The 16,370-nt window shown below is 33.7% G+C and overlaps 1 protein-coding gene across 2 annotated transcripts; it reads right to left on the bottom strand.

The window, feature by feature from the left end:
• Nucleotides 1-9,087: 9,087 nt before the first annotated feature.
• Nucleotides 9,088-11,638, bottom strand: LOC120266546. Of its 2 annotated transcripts, none has more exons than XM_039274187.1 (2): nucleotides 11,253-11,432; nucleotides 9,088-9,507 (listed from the first exon to the last, which is right to left on the bottom strand). In XM_039274187.1, exons 1-2 carry the CDS (start codon nucleotides 11,430-11,432, stop codon nucleotides 9,334-9,336), a joined length of 354 nt encoding a protein of 117 aa, XP_039130121.1. In that variant the 3' UTR covers nucleotides 9,088-9,333. The 2 variants fall into 2 exon arrangements, with proteins under 2 accessions (XP_039130121.1, XP_039130122.1); XM_039274188.1 differs by lacking the exon at nucleotides 9,088-9,507 and adding an exon at nucleotides 10,176-10,475 and having other exon boundaries at nucleotides 11,253-11,638.
• Nucleotides 11,639-16,370: the final 4,732 nt, after the last annotated feature.

The following is a 16,370-nucleotide window of genomic DNA, read 5'->3' on the forward strand; positions in this document are numbered from 1 at the left end:
GGTTTTGTCAATCAAAAGAACCCTAACAAGGTGTGCAAGCTACTGAGGTCCATTTATGGACTCAAGCAAGCATCACGAAGTTGGAACCTCCATTTCGATGAGAGACAGTTAGAGGGTTTGGCTATCTCAAAATTGAGGATGAGCCTTGTGTGTACGAGAAGGTTAGTGGAAGTGTAGTCGTTTTCCTTGTGTTACATGTCAATGACATATTGCTTATTGGAAATGACATCCTGACATTGTTAAATGTTAAGCAATGGTTAGGGAAGTGTTTCTTAATTAAGGACTTAGGTGAAGCTGAGATTATACTAGGTATAAAGATCTATAGGGATAGATCACAACGGCTTTTTGGGACTAAGTTAAGAAAAGTACATAGATACAATATTGAAACGGTTCAGTATGTCTAACTCCAAGAAAGGATTTTTACCCATGACTCAGGGAGTTGTTCTAAGTAAAAGGGATTGTCCTCAAACTGAAGAACAAAGAGAACACATGAGTAAGATCCCTTGCGCGTCTGCTATAGGATCTATCCTGTATGACATGCTATGCACTAGGCTGGATGTCGCACATGTACCAAGCATAACTAGCAGATTTTAATAGGATCCAGGAGAACACCATTGGTTTGCTGTCAAGAGTATTCTTAAGTACTTGTGAAGGACTAAAGATTACTTCTTAGTGTACGGTGGTGAGAATAAGCTCATTGTAACTGGTTACACTGATGCTGCATTTCAAACCAATATCGACGACAGTAAATCGCAATCTGGTTATGTGTTTTTCTTGAATGGAGGTGTTGTAAAATAGAAGAGCTCAAAATAGGACACCGTCGCTAATTATATAGCTGCATCGGATGTTGTTAAGGAGGCAGCCTGCCTTAAGAGGTTCCTTACTAGATTAGGAGTTGTCCCAAGCATTCTAGATCCAGTAAACCTCTTTTGTGACAACAACGGGGCCATAGCACAGGCCAAGGAGCCATGGTCACACCAGAAGTCCAAACACATTCTCAGGAGATTCCATCTCATTCAGGAGATTGTCGATAAAGGAGATGTGAAAGTTTGCAAGATTGTTGGAGAATACAATGTAGCTGATCCTTTGACCAAGCAGTTGGTTAGGCCAAAACATGATCATCATGTTAGGTCTTTTGGTCTTAGAGTTATGCCTGATTGGGACTAGTGCTAGTGGGAGATTGTTAGTGTAAGCCCTAGCCCCAATGCATTGTATAAACTCTTATTATTTGGATAATTATTATAAGGCATCGTTTTATCTATTATTATTTCTGTGCATAGTTAATAAGATAATATATCCTTAAATATTGATTCTGCTCAAGTTAACAAATACGTGATTTGGATAGTAAAACCTTGAAGCATAAACTTGAACAATATTCTAAATACCCCTAGTCGATTATTTTCATGGGAATAGAAATAAATTAAGACCAACATGTCTTTCGTGAGATGCCTTGTATTACGGGTCATAGGATATGGGATATCAATCAAAGGACATAGATACATGTTGGGGAACAGTGTACCTAGATCGATCCGCTCTTGAAAACACTACATGGTTGTAAAGTCATAAGTGTTTTTCTCAAGCAATTCCTGTACTCGAATCCTTCAACCTGAAATCACTATAGATCTCGGATGAATCCTTACATGCTTTAACTTACACCTAACGTCATTCGTAACTGAGTGGCAAGTACGGGTATGTTTGGACATATCACGGTTCATGCTGAGAGACATGAGTGAAGTGAAGGGATTGTCCCTTCTCTATAGAGAGATGAATATCATCGGCCAGTTGATTAATGAGACTGAGTAGTGCGTGGCCACGCCAAAGGAAATGATAAGAGTTATCATTTACTTGACCTAGTCAATTCACTAAGAGATCAAGAAATTAATTAGCATCAAAATAAGGGTGATTCGCTCCATACCTTATGCTAATTAAGATATTCAGTGGCAAAGGATTGTATGAGGTTGCAATAGGTTCCGTTAATTCTCGAAATTGACCTTCATTTAATATTGGGTAATCATATTATCTTGCTAAAGAATAATTATGATTTATGAGCGTTAAAATTATTTAAGCTCATTGCCAATGTTAAATGGACCTACAGGATCATATACTAAGAATGCCGGGAACAAGGTTCAGTATTTGTTACTTATTGGACCACCTATTTAGGGTTTTGGTACCTAAATTAGGTAGAGCGAATAACTTATTCGGGTTGGGTTTTATTAAGCGTTTATCCAATCTAATCGATTTTGTTAATTAAAATGGTTTAATTAATCAAGTAAAGAAGAGATTTCTAATTTGATTAGGATTTAAGGGTTTTTTTCGTAAATTAGGGTTTTGAATTTCCAATATAAATAGATGGTCTAACCCTAATATGAAAAAAAGAAAGAAGAGAGAGAAGAAAAAAGATGGAATGATTGAGAGATTGTCTCTTAAGAAACCCTAGCCGCTACCCACTCTTCTCCTTTGGCCGCTGCTGTCAGATCCCACCGCTGTAACCCGTCGCCGCCGCACCTACAGCCTCTTTTTCTCTTGAATCTTGGGTGCTTGCTATTCAAACCAAGAAACAAATGTTTTTTCTTGAGGTACTAGCAAACCTGCTTGATTCCCAGAGGCGTTCATGTGTATGTGATAGTAGTGGGGAGTCGCGATTTGCAGTTCCTTTCGATTTCGGAGAAACAAGGGTGCGTTGAGAATCGTCATCAAAAGAAAGGTATAACTTTTAATTATCTATTTATTTAGAATTTAATCCTAGTTCTGACATGCGTTAGGGTTTTATCGTGTTTACTTGCCATTAAAAATTTTGTTATATGCTGTGTTTTGGCATATATTTTTTGCATGATAATTCCCTTGTTAGAGTGATAAGATCCCAACAAAATCCTCACAAATCATGCAAAACCTAGGATTTTCAAACAATTCAAAAACAATGAAAATACTAACAAAATATGGAGTCAAAGCTTGTTGGATCAAAGCTCATAGAATACTTACCAACAAGAGAGGAAGAGATTTCTAGTTGAAGTTTGCTGGAATCTGGTCACCGGAAAAAAAAATTCTAAGGTTGAGATGTTCGCCTAAAAGAAACAAAGAAATAGGAAGAATGACTACAGTGCTAGACTGATCGTAGCTACAGTAAAAATTGGTTATAACATGTACAACCCTTAATATTTTGTCAAACAATTAAATAAATACAACATAAGTAGTACAAATAGTCAAAATAAATACTTTATAAACAACTACTACATAATTTCGTGAACAAATATTACATCAAGAATAAGTACAATATTCCATAAGAAACAAACATTACATAAAATCACAAAGAGAATTGATTCTTGAATCCCATCATAATAGTTTAAGAAATCCAATAACCTATACAAAATACAACCAAGAAAAATGCTAATATAAAAATATGAAAAAGTAGCCTACAAATTTACACATATACCAAAAAAGTACCTATGGTGAAAAATCACTTGTAGAATTTGAGCTTGAAGATGAATCATCTTGTTCAACATCAACCACCATATCGGATTTTCCTTTAAATTATTAATTATAACCATAGTTAAATAAAAATAATTAGTTAAAAAAATACCAACATAAAATTTTAAAATATAATTGACTTACTTGGTTTAAAGGATTCCAGCAACTAATCTCGAAGACGCATTATAGCTTGTATAGCTTTTGGATTTAATGAAACTCGATAAGGACTAATCACTGGACAACCTATGCTAAATGTGCTTTCTGAGGCAATAGTGGATATTGGAATAGTTAAAATATCACGAGCCATGTTTGAAAGGTCTGGAAATCTCATCGAGCAAGACTTCTAAAAATCCAAAGCATCTAACTCCACATTTTAATCCAAACGTGGTTCTTCCAAATAAAGATCTAGCTCTAACTTTTGCATTTGAATTCTACTAACAAAACCTTCAAATGTATCTAACTCTTGCATTTCATTATAATCATCATTATGAATGCCATCATCATTCACATTCACATTGCTTTTGGTGCTCATAGTATATTTGGAAGAAGATGCTCAATCCTTTTTATAAGCTTCAAAACACTTGTAAAGAGTATTAATTACATTTGTAGTAAATCCCCCTGCTTCCATTCCATACACCTTAGTATAGCAAAATTCAACAAATTTAACTTTATAACGAGGATCCAAAATCACAGAACAAGATTAAATCAAGCTATACTCATACCAGTATTTGTCAAACTTCTTCTGCATTTCTTTAATCATAGGTGTCAAAAAGGATTTCGATTATTAACCACATTTAGCAATTTAAGATGAATTTGTTGGATATTTAACACCAAAAAATGCACAAGTCACCTCATGAAAAGACTTTAAAAAATTGCACAAAGCGATAACATTATACAATTATTGATCAATCAAATTAAACATAAAATTACTATCCCTTTCACCCAAATATGATACCTTGTAACAAAGTGCCACAACTCTCATGCCATAGATAGAGTTCCATCTGGTTGGACAATGAAGACATTCTTTCGAATATCCAAATTTAACTTCTTTGCAATGCCATAAAATTTCTTTCTTCTATGAGTAAATTTCTTCACATTTTTAACCCCAAGGCACAATTTTCCAATAGTCAACATAATAAGATCAAATGTTGATTACACAATCAAATTTAATATGTGAGCACAAAATCAAACATGAAAAAAATTCACCATCACAAGGAAGAAAACCTGTTGGTTGAGCCGACTCTTGAGCAATGAAACAACACAATCGTTTGTGCTCAAATTATCCAAATTGATACTATGAGTTTAAAATGGAGAGCCCTCTTATGCAACAACCATTCATGATAAACAAAATGCGCAGTGACAAAATTATAATGATCCTCAGTAATAGATTTCCATGTGTCAGATGTTAAGCATATTCTGCCATGCCTCTCTGCCAAAATACCTTTCAAGTTCTATCCTTCCTACTTACATAGCAACATAATATCTCCTTTGATTTTTGCCCATATTTTAAATTCGGGACATGTAGCTGCCATAACAAGCCTAAATCCAATATTCTCAACCATCATGAAAGATTGTTCATCAACAATAATCATCACAACAATTTCTCTACGAATGATCTCAACATTAATTTTATAATTTGAGAGTGATGTACCACTTGTCATTGTTTGATGAGAAATCATGTATTGTCTAATATCACGAAAACATGTTTCGGGCATTTAGCCAAGTGCCTCCTAAAATGAGATGTTCCTCATGGGCTTTTGCAAGAATATGTCTTCTTACAATATTTGTATTGAGCTCTTTGTGAATTTGTTTCAATCGGTGGTAACTTGTCAAAATGCTCCCACACATCAAATCTAGTATGCTTAGATTCTGGCTCATTATTATCTTCTTCCAAATTTATTAGTGTGCTCGACTGACTTTCCATAGCTATTCAACATCAAAATCAATAGAAATAAAATAAATTTTGTAATTGCGTAATAAAAAGAATATCAATTTTAGAATTACAAATTAAAAAGATGAACTCGAAGTAAATATGTTATCTTTACTTGGAGGAGGAATACAATGGATGAACTAAAAAAAAGTAAACTCGACTGGTAGAAGAAAGAGGATGATAAATGGAAGGAGCTTGATGATGATGGAAAAGGCTAGTTGCTTCTTCAGTGTGGAAGAAATGAAAAAGGACAAACAAAGAGAATAAAATAGGTAGAAATCCACATCTTCTACATATATACAAATATATATTAAATGCAAAAGCAAAGCTCAAAAATTTGCCTACTACATCTTTTCAACTTATTTATATTTTATATATTATTTATTTATTTATTCGGGCAGAGTTGGGTTGGGCGAAAACTTGTGCGACCCAAACCCAGCCAGAAATTTAATCATGCCTTAGTATTGAGCCAATCTAGTTCTTTTGGCCATTTTCCTAAACCCATAACCTGTATTTTTTGGGCTGGGCTTGAATATATCGCTCGGCCCATGGCCAGCAATTCAGGTTGATGTTCCTTAACCAATCAAAGTGTCTAAATTAAGAAATTGTAAATGGTGCAAACACTAATGTTGTGATAAAGTTCAGATGAAGTTCAATTTAAATACTGGAATAATGCATATAGTTGAGTTCCAGACTGGACATTCATTACTCCATTTCACATGCACGCTTATGGTATCTTAAGTTTGGAATTTCAATTCATAATTAAGGAATTTTGCTCTTCTTGTTGGCATATTGATGAAGGTATTATCTATCTTCTATGCCTAACATGAAAATAAAATTAGTTTTTTAAAAAACAATACATAAAAAATTAATATTTAAAAAATAAAATAAAATATCTCTTGTGCCAGAAAGTTATCTACTAAGTTCTAGGTACACATTTTAAATCTTGAAAAAGATTCCATAAAATATTATAAAAAGAAAAAGAAAAAGGACTTGGAGTAATTGAAAAATAGCTACCAGATAAATGTAAATCTCTAGATATACAACAACTTCTCTCATACTCTCTTCCAAGATTCAATGAAGATACTAGAAGGTCATTATCAATTGGTGTTTTGCTATGATTTTTCTCTTAAATTAGAAAGACGATGTCACGAACCTGGGGACAAACACGTGGGAGAACCGCCCTCACCATCGAACCGTGCCCTCACCTTGCTCGTGATGAAGATTTTCCTAAAATTGTCAACCATGCTAGTGAAGATTGGTTCTTAGGATTTATGGGCTCTAGATATGTAACTAACTATAATAAATACTAATTGTTTTTATTAATCAAAGAAAATGAGTTGTTAAAGGAGTTTAGATCAGAAGATGAAAGCAAAGTCAGGAGAAATGTTGTTAGATCGGAAATATCCAGCAAGTTTTGGTAAATAGTCTCATGGCCTAGAAACTTGGTAAAATCAGGCCTTAAGGAGTAACCTTCATGGCTATAATATAGCAAAATTTGGTGTGGTCTAATGAGGCAAAATCCGGCACGATTTGACCTATAATATAAAGAGTAATGAGAATAGAATAGTTTATTGATTGGAAAGGCAAAGCTTAAATACAAGAAGACATCTAACAAGACTCCTTTATGATAGGAGTATTATCATAACTAACTTACAAATAAAGCATGGCATGAAGAATAAATCAAAGTGAAAGATTTCAAGTATTAACCAAAAGAGACACGTGTACTAATATAATATAGGTTTGGGCAATTATCATGAGAGTCATTCTTCGAAAATTCGAGATATGGGAAATGAAATGGGTGGATATGGAATTTGTACGTCACCCACTTGCCCTATTTTAATGAAAAATATTCATGTAGGTCTATATTAGAATGAAGTGGAGAAGTATTATTTCACATCTTAGTCAAAATGAATAAACTAAATAACGAAAGCCAACCCACTTAATCATGAGACTCTGAAAATAATATTTGTTTGCCTAGGTGGACTGTTACATTTTGGAATAAAGATATGCCAATCTTAAAAAAAAAATAATAATAAAATAAAATAAATAAATAAATAAATTCAATTTTCAATTTGTTTGATTAAATTTCTATCCCTCATTTAGGATACGCCCATCCAAAATTACTAAAGGGCAACATCTAATAAAAAATTTGAAAACATTATTCATTCTCTTATTTCAATCAACTTTAATTTTTATTCGGTAGACTCAGTTCCGTGGTAATTACCACAGAATCAAGACGTGGCTCATTTTTAGCCATGAGTTTATAAATTTTACTATTTTTTATTATATAATTTAAAGATATATTAGTAATTATCTTAAAAAATCCATACTCTTTACTTTAGAAGTTATTAAATCGAGGTAATCCAACGGATGAGGTTGAGCCACATCCCGATTCTATAGTAATTATCACATAACCGGTACCGTGGGACACCTTTATTTTACAATCTCTTTAATTGATTCACATTAATTAACATTAATTTTTTAAATTTTTTAGAATTAAAATATTATGGTTTATGAAATCATTTTTCGATCTTGCACCCAGCCTTCGTGTTACATTCTCTTCAATACATATTGATTAATATTTTTTTTAATTTTCTAAATTAAAATATTGTGATTTTGTTAGCTTAAATTTTAAATTTTAGAATATCAAATGAGACAATATCTATTACTTAAATTTTTCTTAATTTAAAATAAAACTAAAATATATTTAAATTTATAGTAAATTAATTTAAATTCTTATTACAAGTTTCCTAATTGAAAAATATTTTTTATGTGATCATTTTCATTTTTTTAAATTATTAAAATTAAAAATAACAACAATTATTATCAAATATAACAAAACTAGCACATAAAAAATGTACCCCATTATAGAGAAAATATATTATTAATTAAAATATATTAATGTAATTTAAGAATAATTCATTCCATGCACATATATATTATTAATTAATAGATCAAACTAATTAAAATAATTTAAAATTATATTTAGTGAAACAATTAAAATATTCAAAAGATTAACACAAAGGCAAAGAGAAAAAGCCGCCTTACAAACACCAGCTTCCGATCTCAAAATCCAAACAAAATTGTTTTACTTACTCTTGTAAAAATCTTGGTCTTACCTATAATTAATCAATGTTAACTCTTATAATTCTCTTAAGTTAAATTATTCTAAAATTTAAATTAATTTCTTTCTTCATTCCCAGATAGTAATATATATATATATATATATGTGTGTGTGTGTGTGTGTGTGTGACAAATGCAGCAAGCATCACGAGTTGTGCACACAGTCAGAAAGAGCTTTCACCAGAGAGCATCGGGATTGAGCAGCATACCCGTTCCCACACCAAAGACCTTTTATGACACTGTGTAGAAGAGGACCTCCACGCCTATGTAGTATACCCTTACCCACCATACATTGGGTCGGATTTAAACACCCAATCCCCCAGTTTATAATTAGACTTGCAACACAAAATCTAGATTAATAACCTACCATCCATTTTGAATTTCAAAATTTATTCTTAATTAAAAAGATAGATTTTGAACTTAGCTTTCAGAGTTTAGGGTTTAGAGCAAATGGTTTGTCCGTTTGGCTAGCCCAATGTTGGCACTACACTATATTCAGTAAAATACCAGAACACCTATGAATTTACAAAGGCTTATAACAATTCCGGAGTTGTGCAAACAGAACAGCATCTAAAACTATGACATGCTTTGTATTTTCCTATGATAATTCATAATATAGTTCAACAGTAATAAACATAAAAGAATTTGAAAGTAATCAGCAAGCGATTCCTGTACAAACTGATAGAATAAAGCTATTTTTCATTTCAGGCTGGAGAAAGCTAGAAATTCGACTAGAAGATAATTTTAGGAGATGTGCCGCAACAAATAGAATAGGTTCTTACACTTGGGCCGATGCCTCATTGTTTTGCTCTTTATTTTTTTGCCTTGGAGAATCTGAGACATCGATACTTCTCCCCGCTGACTGTTATCTCAAGCGCACCATCTTGGTTGTCCTGATTCGATGCAGTGCCCATCAGAACACTTTTCTCTTTCTCAAGGTTTTCTTTTTCCATCTTGAGCCTGGCCTCTTGACGGGCAATTTCTGCCTGAAAACAAGAACAAGAGATGATCAGTTTAATTCCATAACTGATTGGCATAAATCACTCTATGCTCACAGTCCATTAAGCAAAGTCTGACATGCAAAGGATTAAACAGTTCTCACTCTGATTTCTAAATAACAAAATGGAACTGAAAATATGTTTACCAAGCTCAAATAGTATAATCACAAAATCAAGCACCAAAAATTTCCCACCAAGGATATAAAGGAATGCAAACGGATAATCAACTGAATAAGATATACATATTTGCTAAAAGTTCTCGTTTATCTCTCACATTTCGTGGCTTGACTTTTTTCAAATAAATGTGACTAAAGAATTCAAATCCAACCCTTATTTGTGCAAGCATTCATAAAATTACCACCCAGATAGACCAAACCATAAAGAGAAGAGGATGGAGAATGAAATTATATTAAAGAAAACACCCTTTCTCCTCTCCAATTATTAGCTTTTGAACACGAAATAGCCACATGTGACAGCGAGGATATCAAATTAAGATAGTGAAGCTTCTTAACACCCAATTATCCCCAATATTTAGTATAGTTAATGCATTGAGCATACGGCAGTTTATCTCATACCTACTTTTGATCATTCTATAAAACCTAGTTTTGTCAATAATCGCAAAAAAGAAACTTTCAAACACAAATACATGTTACTAAAACATAAAGCTACCTCTGAATAACCTCAAGCATCATATCAGTATTATTTGTGTACATAAATAAAAACAAAAATAGAAAACAGAATAAATACAACCATAAAAAGTACTTTGACATTGACGCAAAGATATAACATTCAAAACATCATTAATGGCTGCTTAAAGCATTAACTCTGCCAATTATGATTCTCACGGATGTTGCCCTCAACCCCTTCATCAAGAACAAAGCTTTATATTCTTGACCACTATCTTGACCTCCTAGCCATCGTAAATAAGCAAGGTCCCAAATTGAATGCCCTGAAGACTTACAAAGTAGTAGTACTTCATAATTATCTTATATATGTATATATATATATAATTTAAAAAAAAAAAATTCAAACGTATGCTCCAACCCCCTACCAACAATAATGAAATCATTCATCATTTAATTCATAATCTTCATTTTCTCCAATTCTTCACTTCTAGTGCTTCATCAAGTTCAGTATTCCCCAAAACTGAGAAATTTCTACAATCCTTTGACCTTCTAACCACCATGATTGAAGCAAGTGCCAAACTGCATGCACTAAATGCTTATTGGGATTAAAATCAAGCATATGATCCAAGCCCAACCAATAACAATGAAATCCCTCATCATTTATTCCTCAAAAATTCAACATTTTTAAAAAAGTTTTCACTTCTTATCTTTAGCGAGCCCACCATTACCTCTACAAATGAAAATGTTCAATAATTCTTGGCCTCCTCACTACTAAACCAAGTGGCAAACTGATCCATTAATGGCTTATAAAGTACTAGGGCCACCAATAATAATGAAATTACTTATGATTTAATTCATAAAAAATCATCACTTTCATTACATCAAACCAACCTTCGCCCAAAAACGAAAATCCTATATAATTCTTGATCTCCTAACAACCATAACCAAACCTATCATTCAAGTCACTAAAAAAAATCTATCTTTTTTAGCAAAGATTTCCCTTTCAATACATCTAATTTTCATCAAAACTCGCTAATTTAACCAAAAGTGAAAATTGTCTACAATTCTTCCACTATTTCAACAGGGTTTGTTTGAGAATTAGATTACCTCACGGCGGGAGAGCTCAGCCTTCCAAGCGGCTTCTCTCTCAGCAACCTCACGCTCGCGCTCTTCGATGTAGCTCTGCATCTCCCGCTCTTTCATAATCCGATCCTGAATGTCCGCATCCAGCGCCTCCTTCAACTCCTTCACGAACCGATCAACAACCGCCTTGATCCGCAGCGACATCGGTCCCAGATCAATCAAAGGTCCCGGAAATCCACACAAGGGTTAGATCTCGACGGAGGTGGAGATTCGCCGGTGAAGCTCGCCGATGAATGCCATGAATTTCGGCGCTAGGGTTTCGGATGAAGTGGGGCACTGCGCACGAGCATAGTTCTGAAAGCATCCATACAATTTCAATAGAGATTATGAGATGCACTTTAATTAGTGGAGAAGATAGGAACTGATTCCTTTTTTTATTAAATATATAAAAAATTTAATTAATATAAGAAAGATATGTATATATATATTCTTTTAATGTCCAACAAGTTTTTAAAATATTTAAATTTTTTTGTATATTTATAAACATGTTTATTAATGTGATTTTCATTTTATAATATGAATAAGGGAAATTTAATGTTATCCCTCAGAAATTTCAAAACTTCCCAAATAGCCCTTATAAGTTATGGATACTCCGGACATCCCTTCCGTTATTATTTTACTTTCTTTTTGCCCCTGTGTGTCACTCCGACTGGGTCCATGTTGTGAAATTCCATTGATGCCCTTAAAAATGGTAGGGAAAAAACCGCACAATCACATCATGTCTAACTTTTTTGCATTTTTTTCCTTTTTCTTAAACAAACTTTGTAAGACTTTTATCACCTTTGAGTCTTGGAGTTTTTCAATTCATCCCCATTTGTTGTGTTGGAGTTCTGTCGATTGCTCGATAAGGTGACAATCTCTTCCTTACCCAGCCTTTGATCACCCTGCAAGAAAGAGTAACAATTTATTTTTATGCAATTTTACTATAGAGAGTTTTTGTACTATTGCTAGATACAAAGGGGAGAGACAAGTGCTAGTGTTCACGACGTTGATTTATTGGGAATCAGTGTTAGCGGAGATATGTGAGAGATGGGGTCTCGATGTTTCCTATGTCGGAGTGAAGTTTATCACACCTGATGCATATAAAACAGTTTGTTCAATAAAAAAACGAGGTTGACTTCCAGTGCATGTGTCACATGTACTCCTTCTTCAAATGCACTGCAGTCGATCTCATGGTTGAGACTTTTTCTATTGACAATGATTTCTTCTCGTTGTAAAGTTCTTCTCCTTTATGTTTACATAGTTGTACAAGTTAATTATTAATTAATTATCCTAGTTTCCGTTTAAAAGTATATGTTTTCGCTTAATTATTCCAGTTTCTTCTTAAAACTTATGTTTGCTTACTTATCCCTGTTCCTGTTTCCGCTTAAAATTATCCAGTTTCCATTTAAAATGTTATGTTTAAAAATCTCTTTTTCTAACTAAATACCTTATGTTTGCTTAGTTATCACTGTCCCTGTTTCCGCTTATAATTATCCAGTTTTCGTATAAAATATTATGCTTCCACTTAAAATTATCGATTTTCCGCTTAAAATTTCTTCTCGTTATAAAGTTCGTTGTTTTTAGAAGGTATTCGGATTTTGCAAGCATATTTGTTCTGCCTCAGGACGACCCTGACGGTGTGGCATGCCTTCCTTCCTCGTCAGATCAATCTTAAGTTTTGTTATTGGAGATCAGACAATGTTTTCTAGGCGCTGACCATTTCAGAGACGCACTTCAAAATTTTGCAATTAAGCAGAATTTTGACTTCAAATTAACGAAGAATGAAAAACACTGGGTCATTATAGAATGCGCTGCCGTTGGTTGTGAATGGCGTCTTCATGCATCAAAGGAATACAATAAAAATACTTTCATAATCAAGACAATACACCAGTCATATAGTTGTGGTGATGGAATTAGCTTGGTATCACATCCGAAAGTGTCCAAAAAATGGGTAAGTGCACGTGTAATTCAGAAGCTTAAGGAGCAGCCCTTGTACAGGGCCATCGACATTCAGAAGAACATGTTACGGGAACATGGTGTCCACATTCATACAAGCAAGCTTGGTTGGGTAAAGAGTATGCTCGGGTGAAGCTCGACGGCAGCGAGATCTCCAGCTATGATTTGTTGCTTTGGTATGTAAAAAGGTGGTTGAGACAAACCTTGGCAGCATTGTGATTATGGAAAGAGACAGTGAACATTTTAAACGTGCATTCTTTTCTTTCCGTACGTGTATCATGGAATTCAAGAGGGGTTGCAGGCCGCTGTTGTTTCTCGATGGTACCCACCTTTTAGGAAAATATCGGGGTACTCTATTGGGTGCCACAGGCAAAGATGGAAAGAATGGTTTTTTCCACGTGGCCTTCAGTATTATCAACAATGAGACCGATGCCAATTGGACGTGTTTATTTTTAAACTAGGTTAAACTTTATACGATGACAAAGATTATGAAGAAATTATTACATTTGTGTCGGACAAGTCTAAGGGCCTTATGAACGCTATTGCAAGGGTCTTCCCTTCTTCCCTACATGCATACTGCCTTCGACACTTGGACGCCAATTTTATGAAAAACAATATTAGACTTGTGAAGGCATTGAAGGAGGAGTGTTGGTCCATATACTTTCGTATTGCATATGCATCCACAGCTAAAGAATTTGATAATTCGGTGAATGAACTGCAGGCCACATCACACGATGCCTATCACTGGTTGCTTCATAATCAGATATGTCACATTGGTCGAATTCATAAATCAAAATTTGATGATTCGGTGAACGTTGGGGTGAGATGTATTCAAATGTGGCAGAGTCATTCAATGTTTGGATCAAAGAAGCTCGGCATTTACCGGTGACGAAAATGGTCGACTCCATACGGTATTTGAATGTTGATTTTATTTAGGTTTAATACCCAAGTTAGTCCCTCTAAAATTCAAAATTGGCCCTTTTAGTCCTCTATTAAAATTTCAGCCCTTTTATTCCTCTTATTTGTTTGATTTTGTAAATATTAGTCCTGAGGGCAACGACAGTTAGTTCTACCGTTTTCTTGTGTTGACTTGGCTTTTTTTTTTTATATAATAAAAAATTATTAAAAATTTATTAAAAAAATGTAAACTAAAAAAAAAGGTTAAAATTTTGTTCGGATGCGGATCCAAATTAACGGATCCTCACCCCTTACCCTCAAAATAACAAAACCCTTTCCCCCATCCCTTATCCTCAAAACAACAAATCTCTTCCCTCTTTCTCCCAAATTCCAACCTCCACCCCTGATGCCGGCGAAATCCTTGACGAGATTGAATGATTGTGCTCCATTTTCTCGCCAGCAAAATTGAATCTTCCTCAACCTTCTGCAGTCGTCAACAAACCTTTTTTCAACATCTATTGGCCATATTAGGTATTCTCCTCCTCCACTCTACTTTTATGGATGTGGGTTTATCATGTCTTTTATGTTTTATTTCGAAAATCAAACTTTGATTAACCTCTCTATTTCTATGGATGAGCCTTTATTATGTCATTTATGTTTGATTTCAACTTCATTGAAGGTTCAACAGGTAGGAGTGGCACTACGAAGGGTTTTACTTCTTTTCTTTTTGGGGTTTTTAGTTTTTTTATGATTTGTTATGCCTAGATTATGCTGTGGTTCTCAACTTTTATGAGTTGTCATTCACAATCTTAATTCAATGTATATACCTAGATTATTACCTATGTGATTTGGGTGTGCAGGATAATGGTGAGTGTGTGTGTGTGTGTGATTTAATGTAGATAAGAACCTGAAGAGAAAGTTAATTCAATGCAGTGCTTATGCTTTTATGATTTGTAGTGTTTGTCTCCTTATGAATGAAGGGTTGGACTACATACTTTGCTTTTATTTGAGAAAAGTTTGTTCTTATTTAAATAGGGTGATCTTATGACCCTTCTGACTTTTTTCCTTCTCCTTGAGGCCATGGCACATCTTCATATTTATTTTTGAGCTAATTAAATATATTGCACTATGTTGCATTCCTTAGAAAAATCAAGTTGTCTCATGCCACATCTTCTTCATATTCATTTTTTTGGCTATTTAAATATATTGCACTATGTTGCATTCCTTAGAAAAATCTGGTTGTCTAAAATTTGTGAATATACATGAAATGTTACTTCAGTGAAAATTATTACTTTTGAAATTGTGGATGAAAAGAGAGCAAATTTCTATATTTTCACAAGGCATGTATTGTTTTAATTGGATGTCATGCACTCCTTGTGTAGAATTCCTTATGTACTATAACTAATTACATTGAATTCTCTGAAATTAAGTGATTATTTTGTATTTCTCTGTTGTAGGTGATAGGAGAGCAAATTTCTTTATTTTGTCAAGGCATGTCTTGCTATCATTGCATGGTGTTGCATTTCCTTGTGTAGAATTCCTTATATAGCATGACTAATTACATTGAATTTAAAATTGAGTGATTATTCTCTTTGTTTGTAGATAATTCTCATGAATACATTATTAAGTTGCATTCCTTGTACCATGATGATCCTTTATACCATGAGGAATTATGTTGTATTCCTTGTGATTATTTTGCTTTATGCTTAGATAATTCTGATGAGATTAAATGTCTTTGTGCTTAGATAATTCTTTTGCATTTGTTTGTTGTGGATGCTAGCATGGATGCTTCTAATGAATACATTATTAAGTATCATCATGGAGGGACCTTTGTGATGGAACGAGAGATTAAATATGTTGACGGGTCAATTATTGAATTTAGTGTTGATCCAGATAAAATTTGCTATTGGGATTTGTTAGAAGACATGAAGGAGATAGGATATAATGTTAAGAATTCCATCAACCTATTTTTTATTGAAGAAGGGGGAACATTAAAACTCATTTCTGATGACAAGGATATCATAAGTTTAGCTGATTACTTAAGAAAGTATAGGACAACAGATGTGTATGCAGAAATATCAAGGGTTGGGCATGGTATAATTATACCAGAAGCCTTGTTGACTAATTTAAAAACTGATGTGGGTTTGAACTTGAGGATAGATGATAAGGGTGACATTGATAGTGGAAGTGATGGTGGCAGTGGTAGTGACTCAAGTGTAGATGATGAAGCAAGGTTGCTAGATGTTG

The sequence above is a fragment of the Dioscorea cayenensis genome, chromosome 8 (assembly GCF_009730915.1).
Source record: "Dioscorea cayenensis subsp. rotundata cultivar TDr96_F1 chromosome 8, TDr96_F1_v2_PseudoChromosome.rev07_lg8_w22 25.fasta, whole genome shotgun sequence".
In the NCBI taxonomy this organism is placed as follows: domain Eukaryota; kingdom Viridiplantae; phylum Streptophyta; class Magnoliopsida; order Dioscoreales; family Dioscoreaceae; genus Dioscorea; species Dioscorea cayenensis.